Raw genomic sequence first — 23,520 nt, forward strand, 5'->3', positions numbered from 1 at the left:
CTCAGCTTTATTACAGTCCAATGCAATTTTTGGCAAGCTGTGTTTCAACATTTTCCATCTGCATAACCTCTTGTAGTTCTACTTGTTGCTTTACCAATTCACCCATGAAATTTGCTTTGTCAATTCTCTCTTCCACCTCACCGAGGTAGCTGCCGTACCTGGAACAGTCTTTATTCTCAGCCTTGCCTACATTTCTTTCCAGTGGGCTCCTCTTCCCCTCTGCTGGTTGCCAAGGAGAAGCACGTTTATTGGCACGGTCCCCAAACAGATGCCTGCCTGTCTCCCTTCCCCCTTTCTCTTTCAGCCAAACCATCACCTGCCAAGGGCTGGTGGTTGCTGCCACCCCAGTCCACTGCCTCACACTGCTGCGGCTCGAGTCCTTTTTGGCAGCCTCTACCGAAGTTCCCCTGCCAGCAGCCTCCCCCTCTTGACTGCAGCTCTCCTCGATCCCGCCAGTCTCTCCCCCGCTTGGTCTGCGCGCAGCCTCTTCCTCCCGCCCTAGCTAGCTGCTTTACTCGCCTTTCTTCAGGCTGCTCCCTCTCCTTTCCTCCCCAGCCCTTCCTCAAGCTCCCAAAGCGCGGTCCTTTCAGGCGCCCCCGCCCTCTCTGGCCCGTTGTTTTGTTAACACCCGGACCATCTCTCCGGGGTCCCAGTGTGTACCTGTTTCCACCAGACAGAACATCTTTGGGAAGTGAGCATTTTCCTCGTGCTTTGTATTTGACTAGATTTCCCTCACGCCCCCACACTTTGCCATCCCCGCGAGCCCAAAAGGCGGGATGTAATGATGGTAGAGAGAATTCAGGGAGACAACAGGCCACATACTTGGTTGGTGGGCCCCAACAAAGTTTTGGACGCTCAGGACTTGCCAGCTCAGGCTTTTTAAACTTGGCCTGCTGGCAACAGACCCGAGCCCCCAAGCAACGCACAGTGACCCGGGCGCTCCCTCAGATTCCCAGCGTTTTTTCGACTGAGGACGACGGTCGCCCACCGGGACCAGGCCTGGGCAGCTCCCCAGCCCATACCGGGGTCCGCAGCCTGAGCCCCAGCCAGTCCCCGGCAGGAGAGGGGCGCACTTGTTTCTAGGTGCTCGGCGGAAGGTGGGCGAGACGAAAGAATGGAGCCGCCCAGGTTCTTGCGTGCTTGTCTCGAGGATAAGGGGTGGGTGGTATATTAAACACCACGTCTCAATTCAGGGCCCTTCTCCCGGGCTGTCTACTTTCAGTGCGCGGTACAGTGGCAGTTCCCCTCTACCAGCCGTCTCCTTTAAGAAGCGCGCGCGTGCGAGTCGGGTTATGTGAGTGTGTTCGTGTGCAGATGTGTGTGTGTGTGTGTGCGTGTGCGTGTGTGTGTGTGCGCGCGCGCGCCGAGGGCCCAAGAGTCAGGCAGACCCCGGGAAGGAGGAGTTATGTAGATTACGGATGAACGTTCTGGAGGGGAGCGAGGAGAGGAGGGAAGGAGAAGCAGAGACGAGAGAGCGAGGAGCGGCCGAGGCCCTTCCCGCAGAAGCAGGAGGCGGTAGCGGCGGAGGAGGATTGGGCGGTGGAGGAGGAGGACGCACCCTCTGGAGGCGGCGGCGGCTGCTGCGGCTGCGACTCGGTTCTTTGAGCCGGAACCGGCGGTGAACTTGGGCGCCACGTTCCCGGCCGCGGGCCCACGAGGATGGTGAATGCGAGCTGCTGCTGACTCTACCTCAGCCGCTGCTTCTCTGGGGGCTGCCGAGCGCGGGGGCCCTCTGTCTCCTCCCCTTGCCGGGCTGTGGGTGAACCTGCAGGCTCCTTACCCACCCGGAGGACTTTTGAAAGGAAACCAGGGAGGGAGGGAAAGGGAGAGAGGGAGAAAACGAAGGGGAGCTCGTCCATCCATTGAAGCACAGTTCACTATGATCTTACTCACATTCAGCACTGGAAGACGGTTGGATTTCGTGCATCATTCGGGGGTATTTTACTTGCAAACCTTGCTTTGGATTTTATGTGCTACCGTCTGCGGAACGGAGCAGTATTTCAATGTGGAGGTAAGAGTACGAGGGCTTTCTTCCTTCCCCCTTGCCTGGGCTGCTCCCCTTGCCTGGGCTGCTCCCTGAAACATATCGTTCGCTCGTCAGATCCTTGTAGCTCACAGCAGCCAGGGTCTCAACACATTGTTTCCCTTCCAGCCGCCAAGACCCGTGTTGAGTTTCCCTGTCTTAGGTGATGGATGCGCGTGAGACTGAGAATCCGTTATCCCCAGCAGCACAAAGCACCGTGCTGCGCGCTCAAAGACACAATTGTAGCCGATCCATGCTTATCAAGGAAAGAGGCGAAGACCTAGAAGACCTACATATAGCAAACGTGTAGTTTCATAAAAGCAGTTTGAGTTTATAATAAATAAACTGCTCGGGAAACACAGAATTCATTGCTTGGCATAATGTGCTGCCTTGGTATTGTTCCTGAAATCTTTTTCCCTGTGTTTTGTGCCTAACAAAGGAGGTTAAAATCAAAGAATCTAGAGGAGAGCGTGGGAATACTTGATATGTTTAATAACATTACTTTGTGATAAAACACTTGACTAGACAGAGTCTTTTTCTCATTTAGACATAACTTAATACACTGTAACTAGATCTGGCTACACAGAGGACATGAAATCCATCTCTTGAAGTGTTTTCGCTTCCCCTCCCCCGCCAATTGAAAATAAATGTGGCCCAATGTAATAGTTCTGAGGTGTGTCTTACAATTTGATTTCACACTCTCATGGCAAAACATAGAGGATTTAGACTGTCATTTGCTTTACTTTGATAGCTTTGGGAACAGACAGACACAAAGCAAAAGGGAACTTAAGGATAACGACTTGTCAGACCTCTGCCAAGGTACTTTTCCTGTCATCCACTCAGCACTAAAGCCAGTAACATGCAATAAATCAATGGAAGCTTGTATACACCTGGGCTCTAACCAGCTTATCACCTACACGGTGGAGTACAAAGACAATAAGAGGGTCTTAGTAAAATATACTCCTTTTGGTTAGATCTTCTGTCACCTCAAAAGAATTATGATTAAGTCTCTGAAGAATAATGTGATTTTTTTCCCCTATATTGTTGATTCTTTAAAGCTTATTTTCATTTTGTTGGGTGTGTGTGTTTACACAACAGCAGAACCTGTTGCACAGTATTTGAACGTGTTTCATGTAACAGATTTATATACAAAGTGTGCATAATAAATGCCATATGTGAGGGCATATTCTGAATATAATTCTCTGTTTGTATAAACTGTTCTTAGGACTACATGTAATAAGTGATGGTTAATAGAGAAACAAAATATTTGAAAAAGTAAGAACCATTATCAAGAGTTAAGTTTACAGATATTAAGTATGATTATATTACACCCAAACCCTAATTCAAACCAAAACTGTTTAACCCTTTGAAAAATACAACTTTGTTTTTCTGAATAAAAGAGATGGAAAGGTAAATCTGGTAAGTCCAGACTTTTCTTGGTTGCAAATTTGAACTGTTGGAATTGCATGCCACAGATGGATTTTTGTTTCTAATGTTTAAATCAAGAGATAATTTAATGTGGAAATGAAAAAAAGTAAGCAGTTCATAGACTAGAGGAATGAAAGTGGCAAGCTGTTATTTATAAGGTTATAAACAGAAGGGCCTATTGCTTCAGATTGGTGATGGTGGTGATGGTGGTGAGATGGGGTGTGGGGGAGGTGTTAAAAGTAGGGGCTAGTTTTTATCTTGCTCAGTCTGAAGAGGGAGGGAGAGCCTGGATTCATGGCCACCTGCTTTGGGAAAGTCTTAGATTTGCTTTCAGAGATTATTGGGATAACATAAGTGTATTGATGATCATTAGCTTTCCTTTTTGAGCCTAAATAAAATGTGCGTGTATTTCTTCATAGTTTGAATCCCTCAATCAGTTCAATAAGATATTATTATGGGAGAAAAAGTTATGATTTTGCTAAAAAAAATTTTATTTTGAATTTCTGTAATTTCTGTTCTTTCTTCAAGATACACGTTAAAAATTGTTCATGGAAAAGAGGGTTTTTTTTTCTTCCATTTTATACTTCCATTTATCTTCCATTTATACTTCCATTAATACTTCCATAAGAGTATTTAACTTATTCCATCCATATTTATTACACAATGCAAAGATTTAATTATGAAAGATAAGAGGTATGTGCCATCTGAGACCTTAAAAAGGGTATTTGATACAAAGGAGATTTTCTAATTATTTAAAGTAGATTATGTTTCAGAGTTTGTATTATTCCCAAATAGCATTTTTTAAGCATTTGAACATATCCTTAGTTGGGCTTATATACTTATTTGTGTGTAATGATAACCTCCTTTTTTTAAAATCATAAGAATAGCTGCTAGGTAATTCAGCATACTATAAAGAACACGGATGACAGGATATTTTGTGACATGAATTTCTGCCTGATTCACTTTTATTAGATGTTTCTTTTTGGTAGGAAACAGTAATGGGAAGAATAGTCCATCACATCTTCAGAAAAGGCATTTATATTGTGTTGCACATTCTGATTGCAAAACATAAACTGAGACTGCTTTATTTGACTGACTCTTAAAGACAGTCTTAAAATAAACAGTAATGGTATCAATCATGCATGAAGCTCATATGATCACAATTTTTTTTTTTCTAGCAAGCGCACTAAGTTATTATAGTTGGAATGAAGCTTCTAAGAGATGCTTTTTATGCTGACAACTGAGATTACAATGCTTTATTCCTCGCTGAGCTTCACAATTGGTGGGACCCCTATACTTTTCATTTCTACAATTTAATGTTTAAAAACCTGTTTTCCCTCCCCATCTAGGTGGGAGGGAGTTGGGTAGAGGTATTCATATTAACTCTTTCCTGTCTGATTTTGAAAGTATAAATATTTGAAATTTTTAAATTTTAGAGCAGGAGATATTTGTTAATATGCTGATAAAAGCCTATTACAGAGAAAGAGTGCATTTTGTTTGTTTGTTTTTGTATTTAAGAAGCAAAAAGGAACATCTCTTACAGCTAAGAAGGGTAAGACACTACCAGAAGCAGTACTATGGAAGAGATTCAATAAAGTCCCCTCCTTATATATTTCTGGTAGAACACTGTTTAATGCTAAAATTTCACTATACATTTGTTTAAAGATTTTTGTATATCACTGGATCCATTTTTTGGAGTGCGCCTTTCAGTGTGTAATCATTAGCATGATGCAAAGGAGGTACATTGCTAATATTAACTAAAACTCCAAGACTGCTGTCATTGGACAGCAGTCTGAATCAGTCGTGTTCATTGGTCAGAAGAAGCTAAATTGTTAGCAGAGAATCATGATTTAATCTGTACACTCTAAAAAGTCATTTTGTTGTCTAAAATAATTTTCATGTTGTAGTGGGGATTCTCATGATCCTGAGACTCCTTTATTTATTAATTTTTTTAACACTGCAAACACTTTTGTCATTAAGATAGAATATAGTTCATAATCAATAACTTTCATCATCAACTTTCATATTTTGTCAAGTGTTAAATATTTATGTGAACATGTTCTTTATTTTTTTAAACAATAGCACACATTTCTAGTGAGAAAAATTATTTTAAGCCAATTTAATGGTAAAATAAAAGCATGTGATACTCTGAATGATGCACATATCAAAGCATGAGAAGAATGACTTCTGGTGACAAAAAGAACTTGATAAAACAAAAATTGATTTTGTTCCTTTCTTTGTTAAAGAAAGAAGAGAGATTCTAGATTTCTGAAGGCTGTTTTATGACAAATACTATGAATTATGAGTGTAACCCTCCTACATTTTTCTTGCAGTGTTTAACTGATTTAGTATTTATTCACCTTTGTCAGGTTTATCTGAACCTACCTAAAAGTTCAGTTTCCTTGGATTAGCTTTGTACTGCATATCATCTTAGCAGGAATCAGTGGTGAGACATTTCAGAGATAAAAAAATATATTTTACAGATTTAAAAATGTCAGATGTTGGGATCTTTTTTCATATCTCTTATTTTCTACTTGCTTAAATAATCAACATGAATTATTTTATTTGCTCATGGAAGGATGGTGACAACATGATCTGGTCAGTCTCCTTGAGTAAGGGATTCTGACTACATCCCATAATTCTCCATGGTAGCAGTTTTATACTGGTCAATTGCAGGGGCTGCATAACTGATTCACAAAGGTTTTTAAACTGCAGCAACATTCCATGCTTTGGAATCCCAAGTTTGCTGGCCATTCAGAATATCATAAGAACCAAGAACTCTGACCAAGAGGCCAGAAGACTCACTAGTCCTCAGGTTCTTCAGCTTCTCCTGTGTGTTCCACCTTAACTGTGCCTTTCTCTGTTCAGAATTGCTTGGTCAGGTTGCCCAAATCTAGGGTTATTCATGAAATCCTTACTAGTGAGCCTATACCAGTGAGGTAGGTTGTCTCATACTACCCCTGAGAAATCCACAGAAAATAACCATCCAAGTCCATCCCTTTGTACAGCTGGGTTTTCGCTTTCAGTCTCTTCATCCCTATCAAGTAAGAATAGAGTTGGGTTCAATAACAGCTTTTTAATCTCTAGAGTCAGGTGAAAAGTGATAGATCTGGGCTTCCCTGGTGGCGCAGTGGTTGAGAGCCCGCCTGCCGATGCAGAGGACGCGGGTTCGTGTCCCGGTCTGGGAAGATCCCACATGCCGCGGAGCGGCTGAGCCCGTGAGCCATGGCCGCTGAGCCTGTGTGTCCGGAGCCTGTGCTCCGCAACGGGAGAAGCCACAACAGTGAGAGGCCCGCGTACCACACACACACACACACACACACACACACACACAAAAAGTGATAGATCTAAAGTTTATAGCTATTTCAGGTTATTAACATGAGAAAATTTTAATGCACTTGTTCAGTGGTATAATTATTTTCTCTTATGTTGGATTAATCAATTATTTTATGTAAATTTATTTTTCTGCCTGACCTACCCCAAGGTACTACTCAAAATGTACCTGTTCAGAATATTTGGTAAATGACCAACTGAAATTATTTCTGGACCAAAAAAGGACATTGAACATTTAAATCAATTAGTTAAATTTGTTGAGTGTCAAAAGAGAAAGACTGATTTCATTGTGCACCTTCAGGAGCTTTCTGACCCTTCAGCATATATATTTCAAATTGAGAAAGTCATTTTTCATGTTACTTTCCATCACAATTCATTTTAAATATCTGTGAATGTAATTATATTCATCAAATAATTTTTTATTGTGGTATAGTATAGTGATTAAGAGCACGTATTCTGATTACTCATCCATAAAAAAGAATGAAATGATGCCATTTGCACCAACATGGATGGACCTAGAAATTATCGTACTAAGTGAAATAAATCACAGAGAAAGACAAATATCATATGGTATCACTTATATATGGAATCTAAAAAATGATACAAATGAACTTATTTACAAAACAGAAACAGACTCACAGACATAGAAAATAAATTTATCATTACCAAAAGGGAAAGGAAGGGGGAGGGATAAATTAGGAGTCTGATATTAATAGATACTACTATATATAAAATAGATAAACAACAAGGACCTACTGTATAGCACAGGGAACTATATTTGATATCTTGTAATAACCTATAATGGAAAAGAATCTGAAATGGAATATATATATATATGCATATAAAATTGAATCACTTTGCTGCATACCAGAAACTAACACAACATTGTAAATCAACTATACTTAAAAAAAAAAAAAAAAAAAAGAGCTCGTATTTTGTCATCAGATTGCCTGGATTTTAATCCCAGCCCTTTTACTTGCAACTTAATTGTTAAGTCAATAACAGGCAAGATAACCTCTGTGAGCCTCAGTGTACATATCTGTAAAACGGAGATACTAACAGTACTTGTCTCATAGGGGTTCTGATGATTAAATGAATACATGTATATCATATTAGGTAGATAGATAGTGGATAGACAGCAACATGCCTTCTCATAGTTAAATACTCCATACTATTTAGATATTGTTAGTAAAAATAAATGCTGATTCAAAGGTATGATAGCATCTAATTACAGAAAGTCTATCAGGTTAGGATATACCAGCTGGTCTAGGAAGATTTTATTTTAATACTTTTTAAATTTTACAAAATGTAATACACTAAAGTCAACCAAGCTAACATCAGTACATTTTCTTCCCGTGGGTTTTTCTTAGTTTAGTTCAGGAATGTGATTTTCACATTTTGTCTCATCATCTGTTACTATCATAGAATGTCAAGTTCAGCTCACACCTTCTTTTATAAGACTGAATTTGCTGAAATCTGTTTATCTTTTCTTCTAATACCATGGAAAAGAAATAAGCCTTTATGATTCAATGGGCCTGTTTATTTTAACTGGCTCAATGCCCAAGTGCTTCCTATTCACATTAGGAGTAGGATTTGATATATAACTTAGACCAGCTCAATGTTATACCCCAAATTCAGACCATAAACGTCTTTTTTTCTTTTAGTTAATAGGGGAAGGAGGAGGATGGGCAGAAAAAGATATTAAAGTGGTTTATTCAATGACAAAGAAGTTTAAAATAAAATAACTTGTGCATGTAACATTGGGAATAGAAGATAGTTAGCAATATAGTATAGTGTAGCCCTAGAACAGAGGGTCAAGGGACATGGCCTTTAACTTTGGTTCTTATACTAACATAGCCTTGATCTTCGGCAAAAAGACAATTGAACTAACCTGTCACTAAGGCCATTTCCAAATTTGAAGTTCTATTGTATGAACCTCCAAGCTTTAATTTACATAGCCAAAAGGGGAAAATGTACATATTTATCCTGTAAATTTTGGGGCAACTGGCTAACAAATGTTCAGATTTTTTCTTTCTGAAGTGCCTATCATGAAGAAATACAGAATGTGCAACTTAAATCTAACATTTGTTATCTTCTGTAGTGACACAGGGTGTTCCATTTTGGAAACTATCCTAGCCTTCTGCTGAGTAGTAAAAACACTGGCAGCAAATTATATGTAATTTTAAAATCAATTTTTTGCCAAGGTAGCAAACTTTAAAAATTTAATGTTAAAAACATGGCTTGATGTTATTTTGAAAAATACGTGTCATCTACAAGTGGTACTTCAATCATAAAAAGGCAAGTTGGAATGAAATCAAAATAGTTTTTTGGGGGAGGGTCTCAAAATTCAAATCCATATATATGTATATATGTATGTATATACACATATAATATACACATATTTTGTAGTGAAATGAAGTACTTATACTGTATGTCCCTTTTGCCCACTGTGGAAAATAATTTTGGCGCCTGGCTCTTTGAGGGTTATTTTTGTTCTTCACAACACATTTGATTTTGAACGTGAAAAATCAGACTGCATTTGTTTTATGAAATATGCAGCTTATGCAAACAGCAAAAATATTCCAGGTTAAAAGGATAAACTACTAAGTTAAAATATGTGACACTCAACTTTTTTCTTTTGCCTTCTTTCCTTGGGAAAGTCATTTATAGATTTTGAGGTTATTCATGTAATCGTATTTGATTGTTGCTTCCTATAATTTAGCACTCTGAATAGATGTTCTTTGTCTTAGTGTCTCACCACTACCATTTGGCATTGTGCATCCTTGGGTTTGGATCGGTGGAATATCTTGATGAGCCACATAACAAGTTTAGGCAAGAGAGTAAGAGTAATCCCACAATAGGCTCCTAACCTTTGATTGTGGCCTGTGGGTGTAGTATATAAAAGGAGGCTAGAGGGAGCAATTGAGCCGTTTAAAGATTCCAATGGTAGAACTTGGTTTAAAAATCAAGGCCAGTGGGTGCAATTAGATGTCTTAAAATGAATCATAGCCAATCATAGCTTACGGAAATCGATGAACTATTCACGATTTAATGTGTGACTTAGGTTTACTAATAGCCATTTGGTACCGGTTATTACATATTTGATGAACTAAGAAGGAAATGAACGCTTCTGGAGGAGTTTGGGAGGAGTTCTGGGCATGACAATATGACAAAGATTGTTACAGTGTAGGACAGCTTTATATCTCCTTACACTATATATCATAGTAACTGTAGATGCTTTTGGTATTCTCATTTTAACTAAAATGAAAATGAAATAATTGTAGTCTTACAGATCAGAGTGGGATAAATCTAATTTGATTATGCCTTTTAGATATATAGCAAAAATCCACTTTTAAATGCTTGTCAGACTGTTATTTTATTTTTTAATGTTTACCAGGGTAATTTACTGAATAAATATTTTTTGATGAAAACACGTTTTAAAATATAGCTTTTACCTCTTTATCTTTTAAAAAAATATGTAAGAAATAAGCCACAAAAGTGTGAAATAGTGCTTTACCTTTAATAGGAACCTCAAATATGTTTTCAGTTGACCAGATTATTATATAAGTGGAAATTAAAAAGGGGGCAGTCACTAATGCATTAGGGAGTGCCGACATTAAATTAAGATATTATAATCCACTTACAAGCATCATTCAGATTTTTTAAAGTTTTTAATCTAGGCAATTAAGTGAAATATGGATATACGAAGTAAGCCATGGCCCCACAGACAGATATTCTCAGGAGAGATAGTCCTTAGAGTGATGTATTCAAATGACCAAATAAACTACTCAATGGGATGGAATTTTACAGTATTTGTTTTAGTCATGCTCAAGTTATGGGGGAATAAACTGCCATTGTTTTAAGGAAGCTGGATACTTTTACGAACTTTATTTCATGTCCCCAAATTGCATGCACCTGAGGTGATGTCAGTGGAATACAGGCCTGTGCCTCTGCAGGTGCTGATGCAGTCAGACCCTAAGTGACATCAGTGGAAGCATTTTTTCCATGGGAACTTTTCACCGTTGAATTCATACAATGTGTTAATCGTTTCTCATTGTTTATAGCGATTAGAAATTTGAATTTGTTTTAGGTTTCTAATGTCTGTGTATTCATTCTCCCTTTATACAGTTGCAAGCCAGTTCCTTGTGGTCCTACTTTTTCTTCTAGTTGAACTCTTGAGGGACTTTGTATTCTAGATATATTACAGGACACCAGGCTTGGAAACTGGGTAAAATTTTACAAGAAGCTACATTTTTTACTCTTCCCTTTTTCATTGTGAATAAGGCAGAATAAATTCAAAGAACTTCCAGAGTCAAATGTACACTCAATGATTTATATGAAATTGATAACCACCTTACAAATACTCACTCCCAGTTACAGATAAAACTCTTTTGGACATCTGTGTGTTTTAATATTACAACAGCTCTATTCATAGAACTTGCTAACTTGCTCCTGTATGTAGATGGAGTGAAATCGTTTGTTAGTCCCGTGGATGAATCAAGCAAATTACTAAAACAGTCTTTGCCTTATTTTGACCATTCATAAAATGGATTTGTGATCTTTATTGCTTGTCTATAGCACAGGTTTTGTAATGACAGCATTTAGACAATCCCAAGCAATCTCTTTCTTAGGTAAGAAAAGGGTATATCTCAGTTTTTTCACTCCCGCAGATAACTGGGAATGTAGAAACAATTATGTGCCAGCATTATATTCTAATTAGACAAGGTCCAAATAGCCAGTAGAATAGAAATACCTGGAATTGATTTCACTGAACACCTTATTTTAATGATAAGAAAAACAGAGTTAATTATCACTGGTTGAGCATTTGCTATGTGCCTGATAGTGTTCTAAGTGCTTCATATATTTTAACTCATTTAAATTTTATTACAATCTTGTGAGATGGCACTACTATTTCTCTTTCACAGATAAGGAATCTGAGGCATGGAGAGGTTGAGGAACTTGCCAAGGCCACCTACCCCTGAATTTTCCTGAAGTGGAATAGCCCAGAATCAAAGCAGGCAGGTTGGCTATGGAGCCCAGGGCCCTAACCGAGTAAATACAGGCAAGAAATAACTCCCAGGTTCCCAGTAGGGACAGTGTAGTCCAGTTCCATTGCTCACATCTTTTATATTCCAAAGTGGAAAGAAATCATTGACATGCATAAAGAAAATGCTAGGTCTATCCTAGTATAGAGACTTACATGGAGTAAAAACTGAATAGACTGTTGTTGATTTGATTTGTTGATTCAAGAGTGATTATTTGGTGCTCAATATAAATTTATTGTTTAATACCCTTTATGATTTTTTACTTATAGAAAGTTGGTAACCTATGTTAAATTGCATAATACTAAATGTGGCACAATCTTAATTATATGTAATATTAAATTAATCATAATATCTCATTCCTTAACTATTTGTTATGTTGCATGTTGTCACATTAAATGTGATTTTCAAAGGTTTTAGGAAGATTTGATTACATTCCAAGATGAAAAGAGTAGAACATGTAAAGGAAAACCTGTTAGATCTGTGTTCCAGTGCCCTGCTGTGGAAGAATATGTATGTATATGACTGCTGACTGGCATGAGTTCTGGAGTTTGTTATTTTTGTATATTGCTTTGATTGGGTAGAAGCTACAAGGAAACAGATATATTTGATCATTTCTAATATATTTTTTTATTTTAATGTAAAAGAGAACTTACTCAGAAGTAGATCATTTCAGAGGTGGATGAGGTGCCTCAGAACTCTCTGTTTGAGAATAGGCCTCATATCTGGTTATTGTCTTTATTGTAGAGGCAATGGAAACTTCTTGGTGGTTGACCTAAGGATGTTTTAAAAATTCTTCAGTCCTTAAGATTGTTGCTGTATATAGCTTTCAAGGCTCACTTAGTTCATTTATTAGCGTTTTAAGGAAAGACTATTTCTAAACCAATTTATAAAGGTGACTTTATAAAACATTCTCAGTGTTAAATATCCATTCAGCTATCTGTCACTTTCTCTATAGGCAGTATATCATAATGGCTGTATGCAAGAACTTTGGAAGGAATGCTTAAAAATCTTAGCTGTGTCACCAAATCTCAGTAAACTTGAGTGAGCCAAGTTACTATTTATTTTCTCATGTGTAAAACAGAGGTAATAATACTCAACTCAAGGGTTGTTCTGAGATTAAAGAGGTAAAAGATAATGGGTCAAGATAAGTAATAGCCTTCTGATTTACTATCCCCTGCTGAAATAAACAAACAAACAAAAAGGACAAACATATGAAACAGTGGTTTTTAAATCACTGGACATCAGGTAGTGAAGGACAGTCATCCCTGAAAGATGGGAAACAAACAAGATGAGCCCTATGATTATATCAATTTAGTTCATAGAGAGGGTTTCCAGGTGATAGTACAGGGAAGGCAGAACCAGGTTGAGCCATACAGACTCCTTGAGTTAAGGAGATGAAGCTGGGAGTATGGAGAAACCAAGGAGTTTAGAATTCACAGGTCAGAATACCAGAAAGGAGAATTCTGAAGAGAGAGAAAGCACTGGAGATGTGCAGAGCATTCCCCTTGAGTATTCAATTAAGAAGTGATCTGCACATTCCTGTGAAGTAACTAGTGGAGGCCAGAGAAAGAATCAACCAACAGGATCAGAGGGGACCATGCCTGCAGATCACACAGGGCTGGGAATAGTGACCATTCTCACCAGCCACACTGGAAAACCTCATCATTTACAGGGTGTTGGGTAGAGTACTCAGAAACATCTTGCTCCAGTAGTGGGAAAAAAAATCCCTGGACTGAAAACTGCTCTAGTTCTGCTTAAAAGTCTTAAAAGCAAGACCTTAAAGGATCAAACTTTTTCTAAGTGACTAAACTGCTTTTCACAACAAAACTCAGTAAGACATATGGGAATACAAAAATCCAGTACTCAACAAGTTAAAATTCACAATGTCTGACATCCAATAATAAAAATTACCGAGCACGCAAAAAAGCAGGAAGACACAATACATAAAGAGGAGAAATATCAATCTGTCTAAACTGTCCCCCCTCAGTGATTTCCATCACTTGGCACCACCTACCACATGTGTGTTCATGCGGGAAAAGTGGGCACCAATCCCCCAACTTCCTGCCCCTCACTCGTTACTTCTAATCAGTTGTCATTTTTTTTTCCCTATAACATGCATCTTCGGTCTGTTCATTTCTCATATGTACTTGGCTACAGCCCTACTTTGAGCCTCTATATCCAGTCTGGACATACTGTATTATCCAATGGTCTGTACGACCTCTCATGATCAGACCCCACCCCTCTTTGTAGCCTCATAGCTCAAAGTTTATCTACTGAGCCCTGTGATTTAGCACAGCACTCAAATGAAAGATCCCTGTACAGGCCTAAAATTATTGAAAACCCCCAAAAGTTTTTATTGTGTGATTTATATCTGTCTATGTTTATAGTTCTAGACAAATAAACCTGAGAAAGTTTAAAAATATTTACTTAGAAATTCGTTTAAAACAATAATAATTAACTTAATATATTAACATAGATAACATATTTTTATGAAAAGCACATTTTACAAAAGAGCAATTGTAAGAAAAAAAGATATTGTTTTACTTTTCTCCAAATACCTTTAATATCTGGCTTAACAAAAGATAGCTGGATTCTCATATTTGTTTCTTTTATGTTAACCAGTTTTTAAATTGAAGTATAGTTAATTCACAAAATGCTGTGTTAATTTCAGGTGTACAGAAAATTGATTCAGTCATATATATATATATATATATATATAATTCTTTTTCAGATTCTTTTCAATTATAGGTTATTACAAGATATTGAATATAGTTCCCTGTAGTATACAGTAGGTCCTTGTTTATTTTTTATATAGTAGTGTGTGTATGTTAATCCCAAGCTCCTAATATATCTCTCCCCCTACTCTTAAGCTATCCTCTTTGGTAACCATAAGTTTGTTTTCTTTGTCCGTGAGTCTACTTCTGTTTTGTAAATAAGTTCATTTGTATAATTTTTTAGATTCCACATATAAGTGATATCATATGGTATTTGCCTTTTTCTGTCTGACTTACTTCACTTCATATGATAATCTCTAGGTCCATCCATGTTGCTGCAAATGGCATTATTTCATTGTTTCTTGTGGCTGAGAACAAAAAAAAATTAAAAATTTCATGGAAATACAAAAGGCCCCAAACAACCAAAACAATCTTGAGAAAGAAGAACAGTGCTGAGGCTTCAGACTATACTACAAAGCTACAGTAATCAAAACAATATGGTACTGGCACAAAATAGACATACAGATCAATGGAACAGGATAGAAAGCCCAGAAATAAATTAACACGCTTATGATCAAGTAATCTATGACAAAGGAGGCAAGAATATACAATGGAGAAAAGACAGTTTCTTCAATAAGTGGTGCTGGGAGAACTGGACAGCTACATGTAAAAGAATGGAATTAGAACATTCTCTAACACCATATACAAAAATAAACTCAAAATGGATTAAAAACCTAATACTAAAAACAGATACTATAAAACTCCTAGACATAAACATAGGCAGAACACTGACATAAATTGAAACAATATTTTTTTGGATCCATCTCCTAGAGTAATGGAAATAAAAACAAAAATAAACAAATGGGAGCTAATTAAACTTAAAAGCTTTTGCATAGCAAAGGTAATCATAAACAAAACAAAAAGACAACCTATAGACTGGAAGAACATATTTGCAAATGTTGCTACCAACAAGGGATTACTTTCCAAAATATACAGAGAGTTCATGCAGCTCAATATCAAAAAAACAACCCAATCAAAAAATGGACAGAAGACCTAAGCAGACAATTCTCACAAGAAGACTTGCAGATGGCCAACAGGCACATGAAAAGATGCTCAGTATTGCTATTTATTAGAGAAATGCAAATCAAAACTACAATGAGGTCTCACCTCACACCAGTCAGAGTGGCCATCATTAAAAAGTTTACAAATAATAAACTCTGGAGAGGATGTGGAGAAAAAGGAACCTTCCAACACTGTTGGTGAGAATGTAGATTGGTATAGCCAATATGTAGAACAGTATGGAGATTCCTTAAAACACTAAAAATAAAGTTACCACAAGATCCAGCAGTCTCAGTCCTGGTCATATATTTGGAGAAAACTCTGATTCAAAAAGATACATGTACCCCAGTGTTCATGGCAGAACTATTTACAGTAGCCAGACATGGAGGCAACCTAAATGTCGATCGACAGATGAGTGGATAAGGAAGAAAAAAAAAAGCACACACAAAATGGAATATTACTCTCATATTTGTTTATGCATTCACACTTGCAATATTATAAATCATGTAGCCCTGGTCAACACCACTGTCCATTGCAAGCTAATGAGAATGAAAAGGCAAATAATATCCTGTTAAAATATTATTGACCTAGCCAACTCCTGCAAGAGTTTTAGGACCCACAGAAGTTCCAGGATCAAACTTGGAGAACCACTGTATCAGCAGCTATACTGTTAATCTCTTTTCCTCCTAGATACCAAGATCCGTTTTCCTTGGAGTCTTCATCAAAATGCTTAACTCTTTCATTTATTTCCCACCCTTCTACAGATTCTTCAGTGCCCAGCAAACATCATCTGATCTTCCCTAATTCCCATCTTTACCCCCATGAGAAGATGAGCCCATTATGCATTTATAATAACTTTTCTTATGCTTCAAAGTACCTATCATAATTATACAGAGTGTTTTACCTTCCCTCAAAGTTAGATACTGATATATTTATTTAAGACAAAAAGCTCACCCTCAAATTACTGTTGAAAATCCATTAAATGGCTTATTAATTGCTAAGACTTGGCACATGGACATGCAGAAGCCAAGTATCAACTTCTGTTTCTCAGCACCTTTGAATTTTGCTCTTCCTGTCTTTGGAATCATATAGGCCAAACTCATGTTTCCTGGGGGAGAAATTTAAGGAGACTTGAATTAGGTAATTTTTCTCTCTTTTTGCCTGGAGCATATGGTTAAATTTGCTGTATTACATTAAATCCATGTGCAAATAATCTGTTGTAAATGGTTTGTGTGTAATAAATTAATATCTCACACGGTAAATTATAACTTTATGAGACAGAGTATATCTGCCTTGGTCACCACCACTGTATGCTATAAGCCTAATGCTGCCATGCAAAAAGTTGAGAGCTCAGCAGATACGTGATGGAGGAATGAATGGGTTACATCATCCCTATTCATAAATTTCTAGTTTAACTGACATCTTATGATCCATTTCAATAGTTATCTTTTCCTTTAACTCATTTTGCCCATACTAGGTGAAAATATGCTGTGTATATCTTACATTTACTTTAGTTACTTTATTCAATATATTTAACTTCTAATAATAAAAGGCCATATTTATCTTAGTGATTAATGGTTAACTAGTGAGTAGACTGCACCCCTGGAATTTTTTCTAGTTATCATCATTACATTGCATCAGTGTTTCTGGTATAAATAAGTGTTTTTTATCTTATTCCACTGATAGAACATTTCTATAAATACCTATTGGCTTAGCATCAAAAAAAATGTAAAATTGGTCTTTATTTTCAGAAGGGTGTATCAGAACATGTAGGGAAAATATAAAAGGAAAATAACTTTGTTCTGGTTCAGTGACTTCAGTTGTAGTTATTACTATTGATAAATGGCAACCTCCCCAAAAGAATATTCAGGAAAGAGCAAAAACAATTTTACTTGTATTTCATGGGACATCTTAAATCATTTCAATACCTCTTTTAGCTACATGGATGAGAAATAAATTGATATGCTGTCAACTTTTGCATCCGTTAGCATGTAAAACCTAAGAGTGAATAATCACATAATTTGAATTTCTTTTAAATGACTTACATTAAAATTAGATCATCTTTAGTGTTCTAACAAGCACAATATTGAAGACACATGAAGAACTGACTCAAGAGATGTTAAAATTTGATGGATTTTCTCTTGCTGAACCCCTGCATATTGTTGATTGTCAGGATAAGAACAGCAAAAACACAAGACTTTCTTCAGTCTTTCATTGATACATGAACTGTCTGTCTGGATTACATCTTCCTTAGGAGGAGAGGAAATATAGTCTTCTGAATATGAAACAGTCCATTATTAACTTACTTTTGCATTTTAAAAGAAAAATGAGTCTTCTATTATAGTATCATATTAGGAATGGCAAACTTACTGACTCTTAGTTGAGGACAGCCATCTGTCTAAGGGTTTTCAGTTTGCATTTATTTTTTTCGAAAACCTTGTTTTCTTTTCTCTGTGTTACTTGAGTAATTTCCAGAAACTTTCTAGACACACATACACACATAATGCATTCTTTCCTGTGTTCCTTCTTTTTTCCCTTCTTATGGAAATACATTATTTAAAATATTCTATACATTTTAACATAACAATACACTTTGGTGAATTTTTCTTAGTGCATAAAGAACAACCTCATACTTATAACTTACATATATGGTAATTTATTTAATTATAGCCTATTTCTGGATAATTAGGTCATTTTCAAGGTTACTTCTATTATAAACAGTAATACAGTATGCTTACCTAAGCTTGTGTGAGTTTAACAAATAAAATTTCTGGAAGTGGAATTGCTACATTAATGACTATATTTATTTATAATTTTGGTGTATTTTGCCAAATTGCTACCCCTAAAATACATCAGTTTAATCTTTATCAAGAATGCTTTAGCATTATTGATTCCACACACACCTACCAGTACTTTTAATTTTTTTCCAAATCTGATGGGTGAAAAATTAATTTTTATACAAATTTAAACTAATACAAACATTTGGCACTTAAAAATATTATAATTAATTAAATTTTTAATTCAAGAAAATTTTCCCTGCCATTCTTTGTCTTCTTTTCTTACTGATTTATAAAGCTTTATACATATTTATTAAGAAAATTGACCCTTTCTCTGTCTTACATAATAAAATGAATTTGTTGATATGTTTTGGTTTTGCTAATTTATTTTTTCAGGTTAATTAGTCATATATATTATGTCTTTTAGTTTTGTATCATGCTTCAAAAAGTCTCCAGCATTTCAAATCTGTTTTTAAAAACAATTGTTTCTTTCTGTCTTTTTTTTTTTTTCTGTTTAAATCTTTGATTTGCATAAAATACTTTTGGTACAGGCACTAAAATTAGACTATAACTCATGATTTCCCCAAAATTGATTAATATGTGCTTTGGCACTATAGACTGAGTAGTAGTCTTTTCCTGTATATCACATAGGTTTTGTTGAGAACTAATAACTATAAAATACAGTGGTTTAAGACAAATTTGATTAGGTTTGATGGATCCAAAGGCTGAAGACACCTTGCTTTCATATAGCTTGGCGAGGGCAGCTGTGCTGTATATGTCACACATGCTCTTGGAACCAGAGGCATATGGGAACATGTTCCCTTGGTGATGGCAAAGGTGCTGGAGAACAAGCAACCACATCAGTTCTTATCCTCGTAACTAGCACACGGTCTTTTCTGACCAAATTCTTTTACCTAAAGCAAGTTGGTTACTTGACAAGGCCCAAGGTCAAGGAGATCAGATGTGCACATTGCCTCTGATGAGACCAGGGTAAGGGTGTGGATGTAGGAGGAGTGAAGAATTGGGACTAGTAATTCAACCTATGACACTTTTACTGATTTAAATGCTGCCTTTACTATATACTAATTTTTACATATATCTTAGCCTATTTCTGAATACAGTTTTTTCCACTGATTTATTTAAATCTTCCTGGGAAAATACCAAGCTATTTTGCTTATTCTCTTCAGTAATGTTTTGCAACTTTCTATAGGCATGTAGTTAATTTATTTTTCCTTTTTTTTGTTGTTGCTATTTAGAATGGGAACTTCTACTATACTTACCAAATGATTTTTATTTAAAGAAAAGCTAATGATTTTTTTAATATATTAATTTCAAATAACCACCTTGTTAAATCATCATATTGTATCACATAATTCTTCTGTAGAATCTCTTGAGTTGTCTGGGTACATGATCATGTCATTTATACTTAAAGATAATTTTACCTCCTCAATTTTTTCTTTAATTCATTCTTTTGGGTAATTGACTTCCAGAGCAGTATTAAGTAATTATTGTGATACTAGACACATTGTCTTTATTCTGACTTTAGGGGAAACGAAGACCCATTTGTTTTCAATTGTCAATCATTAGCCTTTAAAATAATTAAAATCCTAGTCACTTTATCCAGGATAGTTACTTCTAGAATCTCTGTATATTGCCTTTAGATTAAGATTGATGGTGAGTACATAGCATGTTTAGCATGACAAAAAATTGAAATTTGGTCTTATTAAATAACGTTCTTCACATTTTTCTTGATTTTAGTGTGATTTTTCTTTTAATATTTCCTATAGTTTCCTTGAAAGTTTGACTCTCTGACTTATTTATTGTAGTATTTCCATGAATATTACAGTGGTTGGATAGACAAAAATCATTTTCTGAACAAAACAACAAATGGATTGATTAATTTTGTGATGGAATTTGGGCATTTTATTCTAGACTTTTATTCTGGATTTTGGTTCGTGCAAAGGAAGCCAATTTGGACTACCTGAGTGATAGAGGAGGTTTATTGGAAAATACTAGCAGAGTTCACAAATTGTGGGGAAGGGCTGACCAAGCCAGCCTGGGGCAGCTGCAGATATCTTAAAGCTGAGACCTTGGAAGAGCTTTCTCTCTTACCCACATCTCTGCTTCTCTTTCTTGGTTGGCTTCATTCTCTCTTGCTGCAGATTATTTTTCTCCATGTGGTGTGGGTTTTCTATCAGCTGGAAACCATTTCTCTTTATCACCTTTCTGGAAGAAAATAACTTCCCTCTGTCAATATGCACACACTTCCAGTTCAACTATGAAAAACCCTAAAGAAGGTTTCTGATTAGCCCAGTTTGAATCGCATGCCTTTTCCTGTATGTAGCTGGAGGTAGTTTGTAGGGTCCATGAATGACAGCTCACAGTACAACTGGATAATGGAGGAATAGCACTTTCCACAGAAACCTGAGAAGGCATGTTGGACAGAACTTCAGCAATAGAGGTCTAAAACAGGTGAATTGATTTATCCTTTTTCTTTTCTTTCTGCTCTTCCCTTTTATCTATCTTCCCCTCCCCCCTTTATTCCCAGCTGCCCAACCGCAACACACACACATGTATTTACCTTCTTGACTATCTTTCACTTCCCTTTTCTTTTCACTGTCATCCATCTTCCCTCCATTTCTCTGGAAAAGTTAGGATTAAGATGTGCCTTCTGCTGTAGCATTGTTACCTATTTGGAGTGAAGTTTCAGTGGTAAAGGAGTAAGAATAGTCATCATGCACAGATTACTCTGTATAATAAAAACAGAAATTAGAATAAATGAGGTAGATTTCTGAACTAGTGTGACTGAGAAAACACAAAGCCACGAGGCTTAAGGTTGGGTTTAAGCCTTAGGTTAAATTTTGGATTTACACTCAATATTTGTACTCAAGAGTGACAAATAAATAACTTTTTTCTCCAGAAACTTCTTTGACTGATTTTATTTGAGAGGTGACAGCAAAGTGCTGAGTCTGTTGCTCTTTGCCCACTGCCCTCCCCCCACAAGTCTATATTTTTCATGTTGGGACTTTAACCATAATCTAGATCAATGCTTTTCTGGGTGAGGAGTCTGAGGACATGGCTGTGGACATGACTTCACCTCAGGCTTCACCGAAAGTTCATTGCAGAAACCAGAGTAGAAAACAGGGCTTCAGACTCCAGTGTTCTTGAGAGGATTTATGAGGAATTGTGCTATTATTGAAAAATGGGCATTCTGCTATGCTATTAACAACCGAATTACAGAAATTACCACTGTAATATGGATTGGATAAATGTTATTTTATTTTTATTTGGATTCTGGCCCTCTGTTGACAAAAATACCTTGTGAAAAAATAAAATGTTTTAGCCATTTTAATATTGATGTATGAATTTATTATTTATGTATTTCCTAAAAACCAGTTTCAATAGGGCAAAAGAATAGAAAGGAAATATTAGGACATTACCAAATGCCTTCTAAATTCAGATTTTGACAAATTCATTTTGTCCGAAATAATTTTACTTGAGATATGCTTTCTTCCTCAATAGCAAAGATGTTCACATGTTCTAGGCACTATTAAATAAGTGCCTTTGTTTCACCTTTGTTTCAATTTATCTGTAATGTTACAATTAAACACAGTTCTAACTATATACACATAATACCATATTCATGCATATATATATATATATGTGTGTGTGTGTATATGTTTGTGTGTTCTTAAAGGAAAGGTATGGAATGCAACAAAATATGAATGCATATATTGAAAGAGAGCTTTCTGAGTGATTTGGGAAAATAGCTTTTTATATACATCTAGAGATTTTCGTCTTATTTTAAAACTTTGTAGCAAATAAGTCAGGGTGATATTAAAAGGAGATAACTGTTTTCCTGCTTCCAGAAGATGATAAGACACTTAAGCTCTAAGAGTTCTTTCTTAGGTCTTATATATAAGACTTATTGCAGATATAAAATGGAGAGAAGCTGAGAAGGTGGAATATTGGTGGAACAAGAGAAGGCTGAGAAAGGACTTTTTCTCTCCCAATGCACATTATCCCTAGAAGAACTAGCATTGCAAAAATGAATATTTGTCCTTTGATTCAGAATTATTGAATGGAGCTCTATGAGAGGTAACCCTAGTCTTTTATTGAGCTAGGTTTAAAATAAAGGATGATGCTGTTTTTATGGCAAGATAAATAATTAATTAAATTTTAATGTATTATAAGGCAAAAATAAAGATTTAAATGATACCTCCTCTTGTGTTAATATTTCAACTTCCTGCTTCTCCCCATCTTTAAACTCACACATAGAAAATAGTAAACTTTGTGATTCTTCTTGTTTTCCCCATCTACCTATTTCAAAGTCATTTTTGTGCTTGTGACTGATGGTATTTCATTAGCTGGTAGAAGAGTTACTCCACTTCCAGGCTCTTAAAGAACAAGTCCTTCATGTACAGTTCTTTTTTTCAGTCTTAGAGGATTCTAAGGCTTATGTATTTTCCCATTCTCTCTCTCTCATTCTCTCTCTCTTCAGTGAGGGCTTGAGGGAGTGAGTATATTATTTATATCAAATAATTATTGGATAATATTTTAATAAGGAAAGTTTGAATTCACAATTTAAGAGATAGAAGAGTGGAGTACAATAGAATTCACATCCCAATCTTCATGATAGAATGTATTTTAAGTTTAGTAGTTGATACTATAAAGGTACTGGCCACTCTTTTCCAGAGAGACCACTTGCATATGGTCTACATTGCTTTCACATTTTTAATGTAAATGTTTTTTGCATTTCCCAACATGGCAGACATTTATATTCACTTTAATAGGAAATAAATATAAACCTAAGGATAAGTATGTATACTAGTTTGTGTCTAGTATCTAGCACACACAAAGAATAGACGTTAAGACCTCTGCTGCCCATGTAGTCTGGAGAGACAAGGGATGCAGCCATGAAAAGAATATAGAATAGGCCATGTGTTCCCAAGTTCTGATGTTTCTAATATAAGCTGTCATTGATGGACTCCCTTATAGACTCTTTTATTCAAGGTTAGAGAGGAATGACTTCGTAAGAAGGGCTTTTATCTGTTTTATGAGATACAATGGACAGTTTTTTTTCCAGGTCGAAAAAAAACAGGATATATTCCAGACAATATAACAATATTGTTACAAATCTC

The 23,520-nt window shown here is 36.3% G+C and overlaps 1 protein-coding gene across 1 annotated transcript in view; it reads left to right on the plus strand.

Annotated features, from left to right (window-relative positions):
- Nucleotides 1–1,481: 1,481 nt before the first annotated feature.
- MMP16 (matrix metallopeptidase 16) overlaps nt 1,482–23,520 on the plus strand; it is a 348,577-nt gene continuing 326,538 nt past the window's right edge. The window contains exon 1 of the mRNA XM_029222957.1: nt 1,482–2,011. Coding sequence (XP_029078790.1) covers nt 1,667–2,011 — 345 coding nt within the window. The 5' untranslated portion in view covers nt 1,482–1,666. The remainder of the gene's footprint in view (nt 2,012–23,520) is intronic.

The sequence above is a fragment of the Monodon monoceros genome, unplaced genomic scaffold (assembly GCF_005190385.1).
Source record: "Monodon monoceros isolate NGI ecotype Baffin Bay Population unplaced genomic scaffold, NGI_Narwhal_1 Super_Scaffold_14, whole genome shotgun sequence".
Taxonomy (NCBI): Eukaryota; Metazoa; Chordata; class Mammalia; order Artiodactyla; family Monodontidae; genus Monodon; species Monodon monoceros.